A 19,371-nucleotide genomic window follows, 5' to 3' on the forward strand; every position below is an offset into this window, starting at 1 on the left:
CTGCATCTCGCTCCTTTTTCTTGTATGTTCTCCGTTTGTCGCCTTTCTCGCATTCAAACCAATTCGAGCCGAAGTCCGCTACATGTCCAAAATGGTGGTCGCGTTTACAAAGGTCACGTGACTGAAAAGGGTCTATACTGCTTCTATATCTTTCATTACCATGGCTATACACATATCCTTGTGAGCTACATTCGCCAGATAGCGTAATAGTCAGGCTTGTGATACTCGAGTCCAGGACTAAGACTAGAGTCCGACTCATGCCCTAATTTTAAGGACTTGTGACTTGACTTGGACTTGAGCACTGATGACACGGACTTGGACTCGTGCATTAACTGCATTCGGACTCGTAAATTGGAGACGAGGATTTGGATTCTTTCTTTATTTTTTGTAACACGCCATAATAATTTGACATAAGATATTTATATCTACATTAATTTTGTACTAATTTCGTGCAAGAGTGTCACACCTGCGCGCCTTAGCGTGTGCATCAGATAGACTCTAGGGCACGCTCCGGACAGCGCGCATGCTAAGCAGACTCTCACACATGCGTCGTAAACGACTTGTACCTGCACAAGATTAAGGCGCAATCAGCGCGCCGATATAAAAACTGTGAAAACACACTTACTTTGCGAAGTATTGAGTTGTGTTCCTGACACATTACCAAGCCTTATTTCCTTGTTTGGTTTCCTGATCCCTGATTTCCTGTTTCCTGTCTTTGATTCTGCCAAGTCTACGATAGCCTGCTTGTGCCTCGCTCGACCTATCGGCTATTTCACTGTTTTACGATTTTGCCTGCCATTCTGGATTGCTTACTGCCTTCACTTGTATTAATAAACACACCTTCTGCACTTACATCCGTCTCCCAACCATCTCTGACATTCACACTCCCTGATAAAGAGAAGCACATTCGCCTGTTCATACGTCATGTTCAGGAACAAACTAATGTTAACGGTGCTGAAACAGCTACCGTCAAATGGTGCAGTTGGAGTCTTGTTCTTGGACTTGACTTGGATCAATAGTGGACTCGACTCGAAATTTTCTTTAATGACTTGGACTTGAATACTGGGGACTCGAGACTGGACTCGGACTCGATGTTTAGTGACTCGACTACAACACTGGTAATAGTGTAGCGCCATGGAAAACCATGTACGTCTCATTTTTCAATATATCGCATGAATTAAAGTGACTGATTAAATGGTTGTGCTTATATCCTTAATGTTAAAGTGGTGGCTATTCAGAATAAACGAAATGTAATTCAGAATATTATAGTATTTCAAGTGTGAGAGTTCTTTACGGGTTCACGGCATACAGACTTTACTAACCTTAAAGTCCAGGTAACTCCTCACTATGCTCAAGGTGATGGAGTCTTCAGCAGTTAGACCTGGCAGATCTTCAAAGCCTGCAAACACAATCATTTCTCATGAGCATTTGTCATCTTTCTTGCTCTTTCTCGCTCTCTCTCTCCCCAAGACACTCACCTAGTCTGCAGAAGAAAGCATAGATATTGGCACGCAGATTATCAGAGACATCTATTATGGCAGCACTTGGCCTGTTTGTTGGTATGGACTCCAGCGGCTCCTGTTCCTGATACGTCGTGAGAAGAGGCTTCTTCTCATCTATGGATTAAAGAAGCAACAACAATTAATTGATACTGAGAAAACGATGCAGACTAATGAGAAATAAGGCTTTGAAACGGGTAGCCAATGGAATGAAAGTGCTTCTGTGCTGATGTGAAAGAACAATTAAGATCAACTCTAACGATGGCCAAAAGGAGCTTTGGATTGACCAGAGTTTCTGCTTCAGGAAATTGGAAATGAACAGGAGCGTTTGTGAGACAGATTTGTGACTCTGGATATAATGAACATCCTAAAACGTACAACATATGAGCATATGAGCTCCTGATACAGTATTTGTTCCCTAACAGGACTTTTTGTTGTTGTTGTTTTCTTTCTCGGTTGCTCTCAGAGCTGGGAGAAAAGAAAAAAAAAAAATATATATATATATATATATATATATATATATATATATATATATATATATATATTAGTGCTGTCAAGTGATTAAAATATTTAATCGCGATTAATGTCGCGACTGTCATAGTTAACTCGCGATTAATCGCAATTTAATCGCACATTTTTGTCACACGAAAAACCATTGTAATTCTCTTACCAGCATAAAAAAGTGAATGGGCTTGTTTTGTACCAATGTTTTTCTTATTGCAAAGCATAACACGTCTTGACACAGCCACTGCAAACTGAAATCTAAGCTGAGCACCGTGGCTCTTCGTCCCGAGACTAACAAGAAAACCATGAGTGAAGTAATCTACTGCTTGAGTTAGTCTACAACTCAGGTTACACAGTGACGGTAGGCTTGACATGCTTGATTATAATATAAAGTACACTATTATATTAACTTTAAGTTGTTCGTTGATAAATATTGCATTGAATCTGATCTTTACTGTTTCAGCTCACTTAACACATTTTGTACTTTTACACTTTCTGCCTGTTGATGCATTGCGCTGTCCAATCAGAGGCGGCCAAATTTGCATATTACAGGAAGGATTTCTGGGATAGCATTGAGTTTACAGTTCAGAGGGATCTGGCTTCTTTAGAAGCTGTCTTCTTAAAACTGAATAAATATTTAAAAAGAGCCAAATGAGCCAGTCTTTTGAACGGCTCTTTTCAAAGAACGGATCACAAAGATGCGGATCCCATCAAAGAGCCATAAATCCCATCTCTACTAGCGTGCCCTCCCCACGCTGCTTCTTTGAAGGAGGAGGGCAGAGGACTCTGGCTGTGCGGGGCGTGGCATTACAGTCTAGCTGCTATCGTTTTTCTAAGCAAAGTCTCTGTTCCAAGTTCCTGGCAGTTTCAAAAGCTTATGAAAAACTTACATCATGTCACAGAGAGTTAATCTCGCGATAAAAAAATTATCGCCGTTAAAAGTGAGTCAAGTTAACGCGTTAATAACGCGACATTTTTGACAGCACTAATATATATATATATATATATATATATATATATATATATATATATATATATATATCGCTTGACGTCATTAACAGAGTGTGTTAATGTGAAAGAATCTTTATGCTAGGAATTAATGTGATCTGATGCACATATTTATAAAGCCAAATATTCCCTAGATTTATAGACTAGACTGTACAAAGTTATCTGGGGTAATCTAATCTTGGGATGAATTTAAATTTAAATGTGATATCTGGATTTCTGTGAGCTGCTTTGTGATAATGTCCATTGTTAAAAGCATGGTACAAATAAACTGAATATAACTGAAGTAAAAAAAAAATCTGAACAATGTACAGCTCTGGAAAAAATTAAGAGACCACTGCAAAATGATCAGTTTCTCTGGTTTTACTATTTATAGGTATGTATTTTGAGGAACACGGACATTTTTGTTTCATTCCATAAACTACTGACAACATTTACACCAAATATTGTCACTGAGAGCATTTAATTGTAGAAATTAAATGTGTTTAATTTAGCAGATGCTCTTATCCAGACTGAAATACAACATACCCAGAGCAGCCTGGGGAACAGTTGGGGGTTAGGTGCCTTGTTCAAGGGCACTTCAGCCATTCCTGCTGCTCCGGGGAATTGAACCAGCAACCCTTTTGGTCCCCAAGCTGCTCCTCTAACCATTAGGCCATGGCTTCTCTGTGGTCAAAATAACAAAAGATGGAGTGTTTCCAGACCTTGATACTAATGTTTGAATTTAGGATGAGTTTGGAAATCAATATTTGGTGGAATAACCCTGACATTTAATCACAGCTTTCATGCGTCTTGGCAGGCTCTCCACCAGTCTTTCACGTTGCTCTTGGGTGACTTTATGCCACTCCTGGTGTGAAAATTCAATCAGCTCGGCTTTGTTTGATGGCTTGTGACCATCCATCTTCCTCTTGATCACATTCCAGAGATTTTCAATAGGGTTCAGGTCTGGAGATTGGGCTGGCCATGACAGGGTCTTGATCTTGTGGTCCTCCATCCACACCTTGATTGACCTGGCTGTGTGGCATAGAGCACTGTCCTGCTGGAAAACCCAATCCTCAGAGTTAGGGAACATTGTCAGAGTAGAAGGAAGCAAGTTTTCTTGCAGGATAACCTTGCACATGGCTTGATTCATGTGTCCTTCACAAACAAAAATCTGCCTCATTCCGGCCTTGCTGAAACACCCCCAAATCATCACTGATCCTCCACCATATTTCACAATGGGTGCAAGACACTGTGGCTTGTAGGCCTCTCCAGGTCTCTGTCTAATCATTAGACAACCAGGTGATGGGAAAAGCTGAAAACTGGACTCATCAGAGAAGATGACCTTACTCCAGTCTTCTATGGTCCAATACTTATGGTCTTTAGCAAACCTCAGCCTGGCTCTAAGTTTGCTTGTCATTGATGAAGGAGCCTGTTTCAAACCTTACTTGCCGTACATTTAACCCCAGCTGCTATTTGCCATTCTTTTTGTAGGACACTTGATATCATCCTACGGTTGTTGAGTGACATTTGATGGAATTGATAATCATCCCAGTCAGTGAAGAGTCATTTTCACCCTCTGCCAGTCTGTAATTTTTGTCCCCCCAATGTCTGCTGCTTGACCTTGTTCTTATGAACTGCCGTCTTTGAAATTTTGAGGATGGAAGCAAACTGATGCTCACTGTATCCCTCTGCCAGAAAAGCCAGAACTGAACCCTACTTTTTCTCACTCAAAACTTCTTTTTAACTCTTCTGGCTTGAGAAATAGATATTTTTGTATTCCAATGAAATTTAAGGTAGGACTAGCACTGTTTTTGCCATCCAAGCTGGTCCTATTGCAAGAGGACAGTGATGACCACAGCAGCGTTTTTTATACTTTTCTTCGTTAAATAAGATTCGGTTCAGGTGCTCATCACTACCTCATTAAGTACAAGAGCGCTCTGAGAGCACAATATCCCCCACTGGCAACTATGCCGTAACTCTGGTAAAATGCAATTGAATTGAACAAAGTTGCAATATGCGTATTACTGACATATAACAAAGAATCCTGTCAAGTTTCGTGAAATTCCTCCAAAAACCGTGAGAGGAGTTGATTTCAGACGGTGAGTACCCTTCCTGGGATGGACAGATGGACGGACATCACCACGACATAATCCCCTTTCGGGCCTTTCAGGCAGTGGGGAATAAAAATTGTGAGTGGAGTTGATTTCAGAAAGCAAGCACACCTTGATGAAATTGCCAAAGTACAAGTTTGTTAATAATCAAGGGCATAACTCTGGGAAAATTTGCCCAAATTAAACGAAATTTCAATATGCGTATAACTGTCATATAACAAAGCCTTTTGCCAAGTTTGGTGAAATTTCTCCACAAATTGTGAGAGGAGTTGATTTCAGAAGAACGTACACCCTCATGAAACTGTCAAAGTACAAGTTATTTAATCAAGGGTCAAAACTCTGGGAAAATTTTCACAAACGAAATTAAATTGCAATATACGTATTACTGTCATATAACAAGGCCTTTTGCCAAGCTTCGAGAAATTCCTCCAAAAATTGTGAGAGGAGTTGATGTCAGAAGGCGAGCACACCTTCATGAAATTGTGAAAGTACAAGATTGTTAATCAAGGGCTGTAACTCTGGTAAAACGCGACCGAATTAAACAAAATTACAATATGCGTAGTACTGAGATATAACAGTGCCTTTTGCCAAGTTTGGTGAAATTCCTCCAAAAATTGTGAGAGGAGTTGATTTCAGAAGGTGAGCACCCTTCCCGGGACGGATGGACGGATGGAAATTGCCACGACATAATCCCCCTTTGGACCTTTCGGCCAGCGGGGGATAAAAATGAGGTGAACTTGTGTTGGAATTCCAGCACAGACACTGGAATGAAATGGCTGCCATACACAGAGATGCTGATTTGAGAAAAAACTGAAGTGGTCTCTTAATTTTTTGCAGAGCTGTATTTATATTTAGTTAAATCCCTAGTATATACAGTGGGGCAAAAAAGTATTTAGTCAGCCACCAATTGTGCAAGTTATCCCACTTAAAAAGATGAGAGAGGCCTGTAATTTTCATCATAGGTACACTTCAACTATCTCATCTCATCTCATTATCTCTAGCCGCTTTATCCTGTTCTACAGGGTCGCAGGCAAGCTGGAGCCTATACCAGCTGACTACGGGCGAAAGGCGGGGTACACCCTGGACAAGTCGCCAGGTCATCACAGGGCTGACACATAGACACAGACAACCATTCACACTCACACCTACGGTCAATTTAGAGTCACCAGTTAACCTAACCTGCATGTCTTTGGACTGTGGGGGAAACCGGAGCACCCGGAGGAAACCCACGCGGACACGGGGAGAACATGCAAACTCCGCACAGAAAGGCCCTCGCCGGCCACGGGGCTTGAACCCGGACCTTCTTGCTGTGAGGCGACAGCGCTAACCACTACACCACCGTGACGCCCCACTTCAACTATGAAAGACAGAATGGGGGGAAAGAATCCAGGAAATCACATTGTAGGATTTTTAATGAATTAATTGGTACATTCCTCGGTAAAATAAGTATTTGGTCACCTACAAACAAGCAAGATTTCTGGCTCTCACAGACCTGTAACAACTTCTTTAAGAGGCTCCTCTGTCCTCCACTCGTTACCTGTATTAATGGCACCTGTTTGAACTCATTATCAGTATAAAAGACACCTATCCACAACCTCAAACAGTCACATTCCAAACTCCACTATGGCCAAGACCAAAGAGTTGTCAAAGGACACCAGAAACAAAATTGTAGACCTGCACCAGGCTGGGAAGACTGAATCTGCAATAGGTAAGCAGCTTGGTGTGAAGAAATCAACTGTGGGAGCAATTATTAGAAAATGGAAGACATACAAGACCACTGATAATCTCCCTCGATCTGGGGCTCCACGCAAGATATCCAGATGATCCAGAAGAGGATTGGGAGAATGTCATATGGGCAGATGAAACCAAAATAGAACTTTTTGGTAAAAACTCAACTTGTCGTGTTTGGAGGAGAAAGAATGCTGAGTTGCAGCCAAAGAACACCATACCTACTGTGAAGCATGGGGGTGGAAACATCATGCTTTGGGGCTGTTTGTCTGCAAAGGGACCAGGACGACTGATCCGTGTAAAGGAAAGAATGAATGGGGCCATGTATCGTGAGATTTTGAGTGAAAACCTCCTTCCATCAGCAAGGGCATTGAAGATGAAACGTGGCTGGGTCTTTCAGCATGACAATGATCCCAAACACAGCTCCCGGGCAACGAAGGAGTGGCTTCGTAAGAAGCATTTCAAGGTCCTGGAGTGGCCTAGCCAGTCTCCAGCTCTCAACCCCATAGAAAATCTTTGGAGGGAGTTGAAAGTCTGTGTTGCCCAGTGACAGCCCCGAAACATCACTGCTCTAGAGGAGATCTGCATGGAGGAATGGGCCAAAATACCAGCAACAGTGTGTGAAAACCTTGTGAAGACTTACAGAAAACGTTTGACCTCTGTCATTGCCAACAAAGGGTATATAACAAAGTATTGAGATGAACTTTTGTTATTGACCAAATACTTATTTTCCACCATAATTTGCAAATAAATTATTTAAAAATCAGACAATGTGATTTCTGGATTTTTTTTCTCATTCTGTCTCTCATGGTTGAAGTGTACCTATGATGAAAATTACAGGCCTCTCTCATCTTTTTAAGTGGGAGAACTTGCACAATTGGTGACTGACTAAATACTTTTTTGCCCCACTGTATACACAGCTTATATGACCTAGCACAGGATGCCTTTAAAATGTTAACCGAACAAGGTGTATGTACCAGCGATCTGGCCATGCTGGTCTCTCTTGACTCCGATCTCCACCTCTTCCTTCCTCCAGAGCTGCAGCAGCAGGGCTGGAGCCGTGAGCTCTTTCTCACCCCTCCAGGTCTCAACGTGTGCCAGAGTTTTGGGGTTGTCACACAGTTCCAGCAGCGTCGCCAGCATCACACCCTGCATGCTCCTGGGGCTCGACTGACAAAGTGAATACCAGAACCGCAGATGTGTCGGTGCTTCTGATTGGTCTGGAAATCAGGTCTTATAGTATTTGTGTGTTACCTACCTGGATGAAGTCAAGTAACAGAAACGCTCCTTCCTTTTCCAAAAACAAATCCTCTGTGGTGTAACAACCGACAATACAAGACCTGGATGATTTCACATGAGTGGGGGGAAAACAATCAGAACAAAAGACAGAAACCAGCAAGGCAACACCACTTCTGCATACTGCCAGTCTGTGATCAAATAATTTACGCTGTCATGCATGTCAACTTTGTTATAACACTTTATACAGCTAGAAAGGATTTCTACAGTACAGAGGTGTGTAGGGAGTGTGTACATGACTCACCACACACAGTCCACAGCGGCGAGAATGAGTCTGTTGTGTCCCAGGCCACTGTACAACTGAGACGGGTCCATTTTCAGATAACGAACCGTCACCTCTACACCCTCCGCTCCAAACAAGTCCTGCTCAACCCCCCCACACACATACGCACATTTCTTATGGTTACCATTCAGCTTTTATATTCAAATGAGGAGTGATGTAATGACAAGCGTCTGACCTTCCTGTGCGCGTCTCCTTCACAGAGGCTGGACAGAGTGACCAACACATCAGTCTGGATCTCCACAGACACGATGTCCTCTTCCTTGTTCCTCTCCTGCAATCGCCTCAGCAACCCTGAGCACCATAAAACATACTAATAAAGAATATCTGTTTCATCTACATGATCTATAAACACACCCACAGTTCAAGCTGTAATATATTTGTAGCCTAATCTAAACTTCCTAACCTGCTAGCTAGCTGCACACTTGTAGCTGTCCTAGAGCTGATTGCTAGCTAGTCATTTCGCAAGGTATAAAATAATCAAAGCACCGAAATAGGATCTTGGATGATTTTTACTGAAAAAAAAAAAAAAAAAATATATATATATATATATATATATATATATATATATATATATTTTAATTTCAATTTGAATGAAAATTTTGCATGCTAGCATGTAGAGAAAGTTTCCTGATTTATTACATTGTAGGTCAATAATAAGGCCAGTTTGATTCCCTGGTTGCTATTTGCTGTCTCCAGGGTTAAGGTGAAATTATATAAGACAAACTCTATATGTTCACCAAGCAACTGGCTGATGGCTCCCTGGTCACACAGGTCCTGATTGATGAGGCTGTTGCTAAGTGAGGCCATGCAGCGGAGCAGCCGCATGCAGTACCGCATGTGAGCCTTCCTCCCACCTCGACCTCCACTGCTATGGAAACCCTGACCTTGGCCAAAGGAGTCGGTTCCTGGTACAGAGGAAGAAGAGCAAGAGTTACATCAAGACTAGTTTAGGTTCAGACTGCCACTGTTCTAAAGTACAGCAAATGTGAAGTAATAGTTTTCGAAATATGCGTTTTAATTGCTCCTGGTTATAATAAACATATTAATGTTACTGAATTAATACATCTATCTGAACTTGTACAATGAATAAAAGTGTTTGTTAAAATGTCTGCATTTCTTGAACTACATTTTCTTTCACGTCTCAGTTCCTTCGTCTGAGTACATGACGAATTTACCCCTAAATAATAAAATGATTGTTAGCACTGTTGCCTCACAGTGAGAAGGTTCTGGGTTCGAGCCCAGTGGCTGATGGGGGCCTTTCTGTGTGGAGTTTGCATGTTCTCCCCGTGTCTGCATGGGTTTTCTCCGGGTGCTCCGGTTTCCCCCACAGTCCAAAGACATGCAGGTTAGGCTAGTTGGTGGCTCTAAACTGTCCGTAGGTGTGAATGGTTGTTTCCCAAGCCTGGAAATGGGAGGGTTGTGGCAGGAAGAGCATAAAACTTCTTCCAGCTGTTCATTGAGGGTCACCAGAGTGGAACTGTTCCACATATTTGATTTGGCATAGGTTTTATACCGGATGCCAGGCTAACTGGTGGCTCTGAATTGACTGTAGGTGTGAATGTGTGTGTGAATGGTTGTTTGTCTCTATGTGTCAGCCCTGTGATGACCTGGTGACTTGTCCAGGGTGTACCCCGCCTCTCACCCATAGTTGGCTGGGATTCCAGCTTGCCCACGACCCTGCACAGGATAAGCGGTTATAGATAATGGATGGATGGATAGTGCTGTGCATAATCGCGAGCTAACCACCTCTAGTGTGTCCACCTCTCGATGGGGAGATCATGAGTTCTACTCGTGGTCAGATAATACCAAAGACCATCATAAAAAAAAGGTACCTACTGCAAGTGAGGAGTTAAACTCTTGCGGTTACCAGAAGACCAGCCCACCACTGTAACCCTAGCTATGTAATAGACGAGAGGCTGAGGGCTACGGAGATCAGCGCCACCCAATGCACCTTAAGGGCCTAGTTAGTACTGGGAAGGGAGACTGCTTGGGAAGACCAGGGCATGGTGCAGGAAGGACTTTAGTGCTGTATACAGTGGGGCAAAAAAGTATTTAGTGAGCCACCAATTGTGCAAGTTCTCCCACTTAAAAAGATGAGAGAGGCCTGTAATTTTCATCATAGGTACACTTCAACTATGAGAGACAGAATGGGGGGAAAGAATCCAGGAAATCACATTGTAGGATTTTTAATGAATTAATTGGTACATTCCTCGGTAAAATAAGTATTTGGTCACCTACAAACAAGCAAGATTTCTGGCTCTCACAGACCTGTAATTTCTTCTATAAGAGGCTCCTCTGTCCTCCACTCGTTACCTCTATTAATGTCACCTGTTTGAACTCGTTATCAGTATAAAAGACACCTGTCCACAACCTCAAACAGTCACACTCCAAACTCCACTATGGCCAAGACCAAAGAGCTGTCAAAGGACACCAGAAACAAAATTGTAGACCTGCACCAGGCTGGGAAAACTGAATCTGCAATAGGTAAGCAGCTTGGTGTGAAGAAATCAACTGTGGGAGCAATTATTAAAAAATGGAAGACATACAAGACCACTGATAATCTCCCTCGATCTGGGGCTCCACGCAAGATCTCACCCCGTGGGGTCAAAATGATCACAAGAACGGTGAGCAAAAATCCCAGAACCACACGGGGGGACCTAGTGAATGACCTGCAGAGAGCTGGGACCAAAGTAACAAAGGCTACCATCAGTAACACACTACGCCGCCAGGGACTCAAATCCTGCAGTGCCAGACGTGTCCCCCTGCTTAAGCCAGTACATGTCCAGGCCCGTCTGCAGTTTGCTAGAGAGCATTTGGATGATCCAGAAGAGGATTGGGAGAATGTCATATGGTCAGATGAAACCAAAATAGAACTTTTTGGTAAAAACTCAACTTGTTGTGTTTGGAGGAGAAAGAATGCTGAGTTGCAGCCAAAGAACACCATACCTACTGTGAAGCATGGGGGTGGAAACATCATGCTTTGGGGCTGTTTGTCTGCAAAGGGACCAGGACGACTGATCCGTGTAAAGGAAGAATGAATGGGGCCATGTATCGTGAGATTTTGAGTGAAAACCTCCTTCCATCAGCAAGGGCATTGAAGATGAAACGTGGCTGGGTCTTTCAGCATGACAATGATCCCAAACACACCGCCCGGGCAACGAAGGAGTGGCTTCGTAAGAAGCATTTCAAGGTCCTGGAGTGGCCTAGCCAGTCTCCAGATCTCAACCCCATAGAAAATCTTTGGAGGGAGTTGAAAGTCCGTGTTGCCCAGTGACAGCCCCAAAACATCACTGCTCTAGAGGAGATCTGCATGGAGGAATGGGCCAAAATACCAGCAACAGTGTGTGAAAACCTTGTGAAGACTTACAGAAAACGTTTGACCTCTGTCATTGCCAACAAAGGGTATATAACAAAGTATTGAGATGAACTTTTGTTATGGACCAAATACTTATTTTCCACCATAATTTGCAAATAAATTCTTTAAAAATCAGACAATGTGATTTTCTGGATTTTTTTTTCTCATTCTGTCTCTCATAGTTGAAGTTAGGGCTGAACGATTTTAAGAAAAAAATGAATTGCGATTTTTCTGGCAGATATTGCGATTTCAATTTCAACCACGATTTTTTTTCTTTAAATCAAGTTTCAGTGCAAATTAATTAATACAATGAATTCCATAAAGATAATGCAAGAATGAAAACTGAGGTCAACAGATTTCAAATGTAGGCCTGTTGACCTCAGTTTTCATTCTTGCATTAGCTTTATGGAATTCATTGTATTAATTAATTTGCACTGAAATATTGCACTTTTGTAAAAGAATGTACATAAGCATTATAAATTATAACTAGAGCCAACAACTCCCCTGTGGGAAATAAGAGTGATGCAGTGGCTGTAGCAGTCGCTATTGCAGGGCCCCTCCCTCCTGTGTGTGTGAGAGAGAGCGAGCAGCCCCTCCCCCACCCGTGCGTTCAGACACAGAGACAGAGAAAGCGCAGTTTCTCCTCACAGTGCTCCCTCCAAACAACAGGGATTTACACGAAAACGGAAGGAAATATTCACAAAATTCTTTCACACTGAGTGCCACAAGGCTTTCCTGAACGTAATTTTTTTTTGTCTGTAGTGTAAAAAATGAGGACAATTTATTGACGAAACAAAACATGGGTCAGTTTAGGAGCACTGAGAAAAACCGCGGCTTTGACGATCCCAAAATCGTGTTGTCTGAGATCGCGATTTTCGGTCGAAAACGATAGATCGTTCAGCCCTAGTTGAAGTGTACCTATGATGAAAATTACAGGCCTCTCTCATCTTTTTAAGTGGGAGAACTTGCACAATTGGTGACTGACTAAATACTTTTTTGCCCCACTGTATATCATGATAAATTATCTCAGAATACACTTCTCAAAAAAAAATCATGTAGAAAGTTTTTATAACTTTAACGTAACAATTACAAACTTGATTCAAATTATAAAATCATCCATTTTTCATTGCACTTTTTTTGTAGATATTAAATAAGTGTCACCAAAGATTATTTTTTCTGAATGCAGCACCAGCAGTTACCCATTTCACGTATCATGGTTGTTAGGTTTTGATCTGAGGGCCTTTCTGTGTGGAGTTTGCATGTTCTCCCCGTGTCTGCATGGGTTTCCTCCGGGTGCTCCGGTTTCCCCCACAGTCCAAAGTTAGGTTGACATGGGGCAGCCTTGGGCTGAGGTGCCCTTGAGCAAGGTACCTGACCCCTGACTGCTCCCCGGGCGCTCTGGTGTGGCTGCCCACTGCTCTGAGTGTGTGTGCGTGTGTTCACTGCTTCAGATGGGTTAAATGCAGAGGATGAATTTCACTGTGCTTGAAGTGTGCATGTGACAAATAAAGGTTTCTTCTTTCTTCTTCTTCTGAAGGAGGTTGAATTGACAAAGTATGATCTAGGAATGTAGAGCTCTGCCGTCTAAGAGATTCTACCTCATGGATGGATCCGGAAGCAAACAGTCACTCATGCAGACACAGCTGCTCAGAGACATTTCTCAGTATATTGTAGGACAAACATGATTATATATTCACATTCAAGAGTGTGCTGTAGCCATGTGATCGGATGATGCTTTTGTGATTGACGAAGCTAAGTTATCCAAGTATAACGTAAATGGGTGATGAAGCATTACATCACTGGTTTAGACTGTATGAAAAAAAGAGAGACATTATGTATCATTACATCACCCGTCAGGAGCATAGTCTTATGAAAAGAAGAAAGACATTGCTAGTCAGCATCACCTTCATTAATTAGGGAGCAGAATATATGAGCAAAATTAAATATCAAGGATTTAACTTACCAAAACAAGTAGCAGTGCTATGATCTCATCATATAATGTCATATCACTCACTCTTAATCTTACTCATTCACTTCTTCCAGCTTGTCCCACTTATGCATGTGGGGTCGCTGCCATGTGGACCCTACTGATCCACATGTCATATTAACTGGAGCACAGTTTTATGCCCTTCCTTCCCAGGTGGCATGGTGGTGTAGTGGTTAGCACTGTCATCTCACAGCAAGAAGGTTCCGGGTTTGAACCTCATGGCCAATGGGGGCCTGTGTGGAGTTTGCATGTTCGCCTCGTGTCTGTGTTGGTTTCCTCTGGGAGCACTGGTTTCCCCCACAGTCCAAAGACATGCATGTTAGGTAAAATACCCAGGCACTGGGGTTGTACAATGCTTGTCCCAAGCCTGGATAAATTAGGGAGGGTTGAGTGAGGAACCATGCCCTGGTCTTCCCAGGCAGTCTCCCTTCCCAGTACTAACTAGGCCCTTAAGGTGCATTGGGTGGCGCCGATATCCGTAGCCCTCGGCCTCTCGTCTATTACATAGCTAGGGTTACAGTGGTGAGCTGGTCCTCTGGTAGCCACAAGAGTTTAACTCCTCACTTGCAATAGGTACTGGTTTTTTTTTATGATGGTCTTTGGTATTATCTGACCGCGAGTAGAACTCATGATCTCCCCCATCAAGAGGTGGACACGCTAACCACTAGGTCAGCTCGCGATTATGCACAGCACTATCCATCCATTCATTATCTGTAACCGCTTATCCTGTGCAGGGTCATGGGCAAGCTGGAGCCTATCCCAGCCAACTATGGGTGAGAGGCGGGGTACACCCTGGACAAGTCACCAGGTCATCACAGGGCTGACACATAGAGACAAACAACCATTCACACTCACATTCACACCTACAGTCAATTTAGAGCCACCAGTTAGCCTGGCATCCAGTATAAAACCTATGCCAAATCAAATATATGGAACAGTTCTGCTCTGGTGACCCCGAATGAACAGCTGGAAGAAGAAGTTTTATGCCCTTCCTGCCACAACACTCCCATTTCCAGGCTTGGGAAACAACCATTCACACCTACGGACAGTTTAGAGTAGCCACGTAGCCTAACTGTGTGTCTTTGGATTGTGGGGGAAACCGGAGCACCTGGAAGAAATGGGAGGTTCATTCGGGGTCACCAGAGTGGAACTGTTCCACATATTTGATTTGGCATAGGTTTTATACCAGATGCCAGGCTAACCGGTGGCTCTAAATTGACCGTAGGTGTGAATGTGAGTGTGAATGGTTGTTTGTCTCTATGTGTCAGCCCTGCGATAACCTGGCGACTTGTCCAGGGTGTACCCCGCCTCTCGGTCATAGTCAGCTGGTATAGATTCCAGCTTGCCTGCGACCCTGTAGAATAGAATAAGTGGCTACAGATAATGGATGGATGGATGTTATTTTGACCGAAAGGTTGACCTTTCCGGTGACCTTGCCTTTCACCTTGACCCGATTACTCCCAAAATTTAATCTGGTAATCTATGGACCATTGCCCACCTGCCCTGAAAATTTTAAGTCAATCGGTGCAACCGTCTAGACACTAGATTGTTAACAGACAGACACACAAACAAACCGCACTGATTACAATACTTTGCCCCGTGTGAGGTAATAACCTTAGTGCTCCAGGGACGCATCGAGCAAACGTCACTTGTGCTGATAACGTAATACCATGACCCTTAAAATCATGCTATCATGTATTTCCATAAGGGGATGTCAAGGGCTATCGATATGGTACGTTGAGAACAGAATTAAAACACAGATCAGGTAGTAATATTGAGTGACTTGTCAATATGATCTGCTTTGGCTGTTTAGTTTTCCCAGTGAGTGTCTTCTACCTTGCTGTGTGCACCAGTCCAGAAGCATGAGCAGGCAGGTGTTGCCTTGACAGGCCATGTACTCGTCCAACATGAGTGGCGCCACTGTGGCCAGAGTGGCCAACGCCTGCAGCTGCAGCTCCTCCTGCTGAATGGATGTCCAACTGCGCTGGGCTTTCCCGCTGCGCATGTTCTCAGAGTATCCAGGCCGAACAAGCAGCATCAAAGCCAGTATCACACGGCTCTCTTTAAACAACTAAACAAATCACACTGTGTTAGAGTACAGAGGCTGATTTGCTCTTTTAAACACCGGTAGTACTGAATCCTCACCTGTACAGCTGCCAGATCGCTGGACAGAACGACAATCAGGTTCAGCAGCAGCTTCTTCATCTCAAAGTCCTCATTACTGAAGGTCAGCTTGAAGTTTCGGAGTAGTGGGTTATGGCTCCTCACTGCATGACAGAAACTCACGCTGCTTATTCGACAAATATCTCATTATTTATGCCAAGATAGTTCCTCAAAACTTACACTCGGGAAGAGTAGCGAAAAGGATGAGCTGCTTAGCAAACCCACTCTCCTATCAAAACAAAGACATGTGATTTATAGGTTATTTAAAATGAAGAGGATAATGACAGAATGAGCAGGCGATGAAGTCAAACCATCATACTTACGATTAGTACAGCGCTGGGGTTGTCTGCAATCAAGGTCGTAATTACTAGAAGGTCGTTGCGAAGCTGCCGGTCGTAATGTCGGGAGCCGTTGAGAAGATGATGCAAGAAAGCCTCTTTCAGGACCCTGGTGTTTCAAACACACTTGGTCACTTATATTCAATCCACTTATTCTGAGACTGAAGTGGGAGTGTTTTCTACGGCATGCACTCAGTCCAATACAATATTCCATCTAAATTCTCATCTACTCTAGTTGTATATGTACAAAAGGACTCATGCTCTACAGGATGAGAAGTATTTGAGAAACAGGTCGCATGGATTAAAGCAAAAAAAAATTATTTGACTGAAAATTTACGGGGGGGGGGGGGGGGTTATGGGTGGATTTCGATGAAATTCTGCGGGGGGGGGGTTATGGGTGGATTTCGATGAAATTCTGAGAAGGGTTAACTTAGAACTGATAACTTTATTATCAATTAATTAATGGATTAATATATTCAATTTATTGCACTTTCTTTCCATTGCTTCCGTATATTATTTTTTGTGGCAAACCACACAAATGCAAGCGCCTGGAATGTTTAGTTTTTTGCACCATGAACTAAATGGCTTTCCGTTTTCACCTACTTCGTACAGCCAAGCCCACCTCCACTTGTTTTTTACACCTTTATCGATGGCAGACACATCAGTGCCTTCTTTCATGTAAAGCGCATCCATGCTGCCGAAACCGAAAGCAGAATGACATGCTCCTCTATGCTCGACGTCAATATAGAAAAAAGTTTGGATCTTCGCTTAAATTAAAATTGGGGTTTGACCTTACTTTGTGTTGAATACGACTTCAAAAACAATTCAAGATTTTATTAAGAGAAATATTGTGGCCAACACGAGTGTTAAGTTCCCTAAAAGATCGCGTGAAGTTGGCTGCTATCTACTTTGCGTTCGTTCTCATTTTCCTCCATCATTTCATCGGCCAGAAACAGATGCTTTGACGTAATTTAACTTAGTAGGCTATGATTATTATTTAACCGTAGTCTTCTAGACATTTTGACTGTTTGGGACATTGAACGCTGGTGTATGATTTTCAGGGAATAAAGTTTAGCGCATGTCGGAACATCATTGCGCTCGCAGCCTCCAACTCCTCAAACGTCCTTTAAATTGTGATATAACGTAGGCTATAAGGCACGATTCGAACATACCTTACACATTGCCCTAACGAAAATAATAATTGTTGGGGCGTCTGCTGATTTGTTAGCTATAAATTTAGGTCTAATTACTTCTGACAATCTGCAAGCATTGCACCATCGGGTCTTCAAGTCTGGCTGAAGCAGAGGAGCGGGCTTTCCGGGGTTTATTTTTTCGTTTTTTTTTAACATGCTCTATTTCTATATGTCCAAGTTTGAACTGAGTCATTTTGGCAAGATTTAATTTAATACAAAACAGAAATGGTCAGACACAAGCACGCCAAGCACATGGGAATGTATTTTGCCAATTTTGACAGCGCATGTTTTTTTAATGCCGCACCGTAGACAGCGAACGTTTAAACATGATCAAACATAGGAAATGAACGTCACAAAGCATGGCTCAAAAACAAAAAAGTTAAATAAACCCTGCTGATAGTTGATGGTGTTGCAACACATCAGTGTTATAACTCAATCTCTACCCAACCACCCGTCATTTTAATTCTCCTCGGATCAGCACCGACCTCACATTTGGCCTTGGGAGAGTTCAGTTGACAGAAATCCGTCACATGACGGAAAACTTTAATCCATGAGGTCGATGGCTGAAATATACTGTACGAGCGTATATGGGAAAAGAGGACTGCATATATTTTTATATTATATGGACACGAATGTTTTACTGGGAAATACGCCACTCGTATGTTTCATAAGAGCTCCATCTGGGACATGGAGAACCAAAGCCGTGACATAAATCTCTATATGTCACTCGTGAGGAAATCGATGAATTGCTTTGATAAATTTGGGGACTTTTTGTTTGTGAATGTGTCGATATAATTAAAAGAAAATCACACATTGGCTTGAAGATATGAAGTTTATCTTCACGTGTTGAAAAACTCACATTTTTCATATGAAATACATCGCGGATCTGAGTGACATATTTAAATAATATTGGCTGGCGTTGAGTGGTATATCAGATATATTCCATTCAGCTAGCATGATACTGAACAAGTAGAAGATGCTAGCTGAATGGAATATATCTGATATACCATAAAAAGCCAGCGAATATTATTATTATTATACACATTCTCAAAGGCCAACCCTACCTGCGACTCGGTGCTGTCAGCGCGGCAGTGAAGTCACCTTCCAGCCGGTGTAGTGTTCATCAGTAGTGTTAGCAAATGCTAATAATGCAGTCAAGTCAGTGCTATCAAGAGCAAGTAGCACAGACTAACAACCGAGAAACTAAGATTTCTTTCCCCAGACTCTTCTTCTACACTGCACGCTCGCTACAGTATTTTTCACTCATGCTTAACTATTCATTTCCCGATGTAATTTACTTAGTTACTTTTAAAATCAACATCAACAACTGCTCACAATGGAGCGACCTGGCCACCAAAATTCTCTCAAAATCCTCCGCTTTTACATAAACCTGATAACCATGTTTGTTGACAAATTGTCTTAGGCACTCGCTAGCATGGAAGTTTGATGTCACCGATGTGTCTCTTTTCCAGCTTTTCGATGTCCGTTGGTATGTTTCTCTCTCATAAATATGCATGAAGAATATCTAATGAACTTTTGGTAGCCTTTCGGGTGTTCAACACATCTTTCTCTTTCCCGGCGAACAAATAACTGCTTCTGCACATGTTCAGCAGAAAACTTTCTCATTGGATATTTGCATCAGCTCCGATGTGTGACGTCACATTGTCTTGACAACCATGCAATATCGTAAACCATATTCAGCGCTCATTCTCCATTGGGTAGAGTGACGTAATTCATGTAGGATAAGCGATATGCTAACAATATTGCATGCTATCAAGCCAAATGAATGAAAGCTGCTAGAAGGGAATAGAACACATGTTTTTATTCCATCAAAAAAGTGTCCTGTATGTATAATAATCACTGATATTTTACTCCGATGACGTCACTCTCAGTGTTTTCCTGCTGACGAGACGCATGTTATCAAAAT

General features: G+C 42.5%; 1 protein-coding gene across 2 annotated transcripts in view; it reads right to left on the reverse strand.

The window, feature by feature from the left end:
* Positions 1 to 19,371, reverse strand: part of LOC132882068 (cilia- and flagella-associated protein 69-like) — a 57,998-nt gene that overhangs the window by 10,089 nt on the left and 28,538 nt on the right. For both annotated transcript variants that reach the window (XM_060915289.1, XM_060915290.1), the window contains exons 9-19: positions 16,237 to 16,360; positions 16,094 to 16,142; positions 15,896 to 16,017; positions 15,587 to 15,821; positions 9,146 to 9,313; positions 8,584 to 8,699; positions 8,370 to 8,488; positions 8,088 to 8,169; positions 7,807 to 7,999; positions 1,479 to 1,616; positions 1,323 to 1,399 (exon numbers count right to left, since the gene is read on the reverse strand). In XM_060915289.1, the coding sequence (XP_060771272.1) occupies positions 1,323 to 1,399; positions 1,479 to 1,616; positions 7,807 to 7,999; positions 8,088 to 8,169; positions 8,370 to 8,488; positions 8,584 to 8,699; positions 9,146 to 9,313; positions 15,587 to 15,821; positions 15,896 to 16,017; positions 16,094 to 16,142; positions 16,237 to 16,360 (1,423 nt within the window). The remainder of the gene's footprint in view (positions 1 to 1,322; positions 1,400 to 1,478; positions 1,617 to 7,806; positions 8,000 to 8,087; positions 8,170 to 8,369; positions 8,489 to 8,583; positions 8,700 to 9,145; positions 9,314 to 15,586; positions 15,822 to 15,895; positions 16,018 to 16,093; positions 16,143 to 16,236; positions 16,361 to 19,371) is intronic.

The sequence above is a fragment of the Neoarius graeffei genome, chromosome 2 (genome assembly GCF_027579695.1).
Source record: "Neoarius graeffei isolate fNeoGra1 chromosome 2, fNeoGra1.pri, whole genome shotgun sequence".
NCBI classification, from domain to species: domain Eukaryota; kingdom Metazoa; phylum Chordata; class Actinopteri; order Siluriformes; family Ariidae; genus Neoarius; species Neoarius graeffei.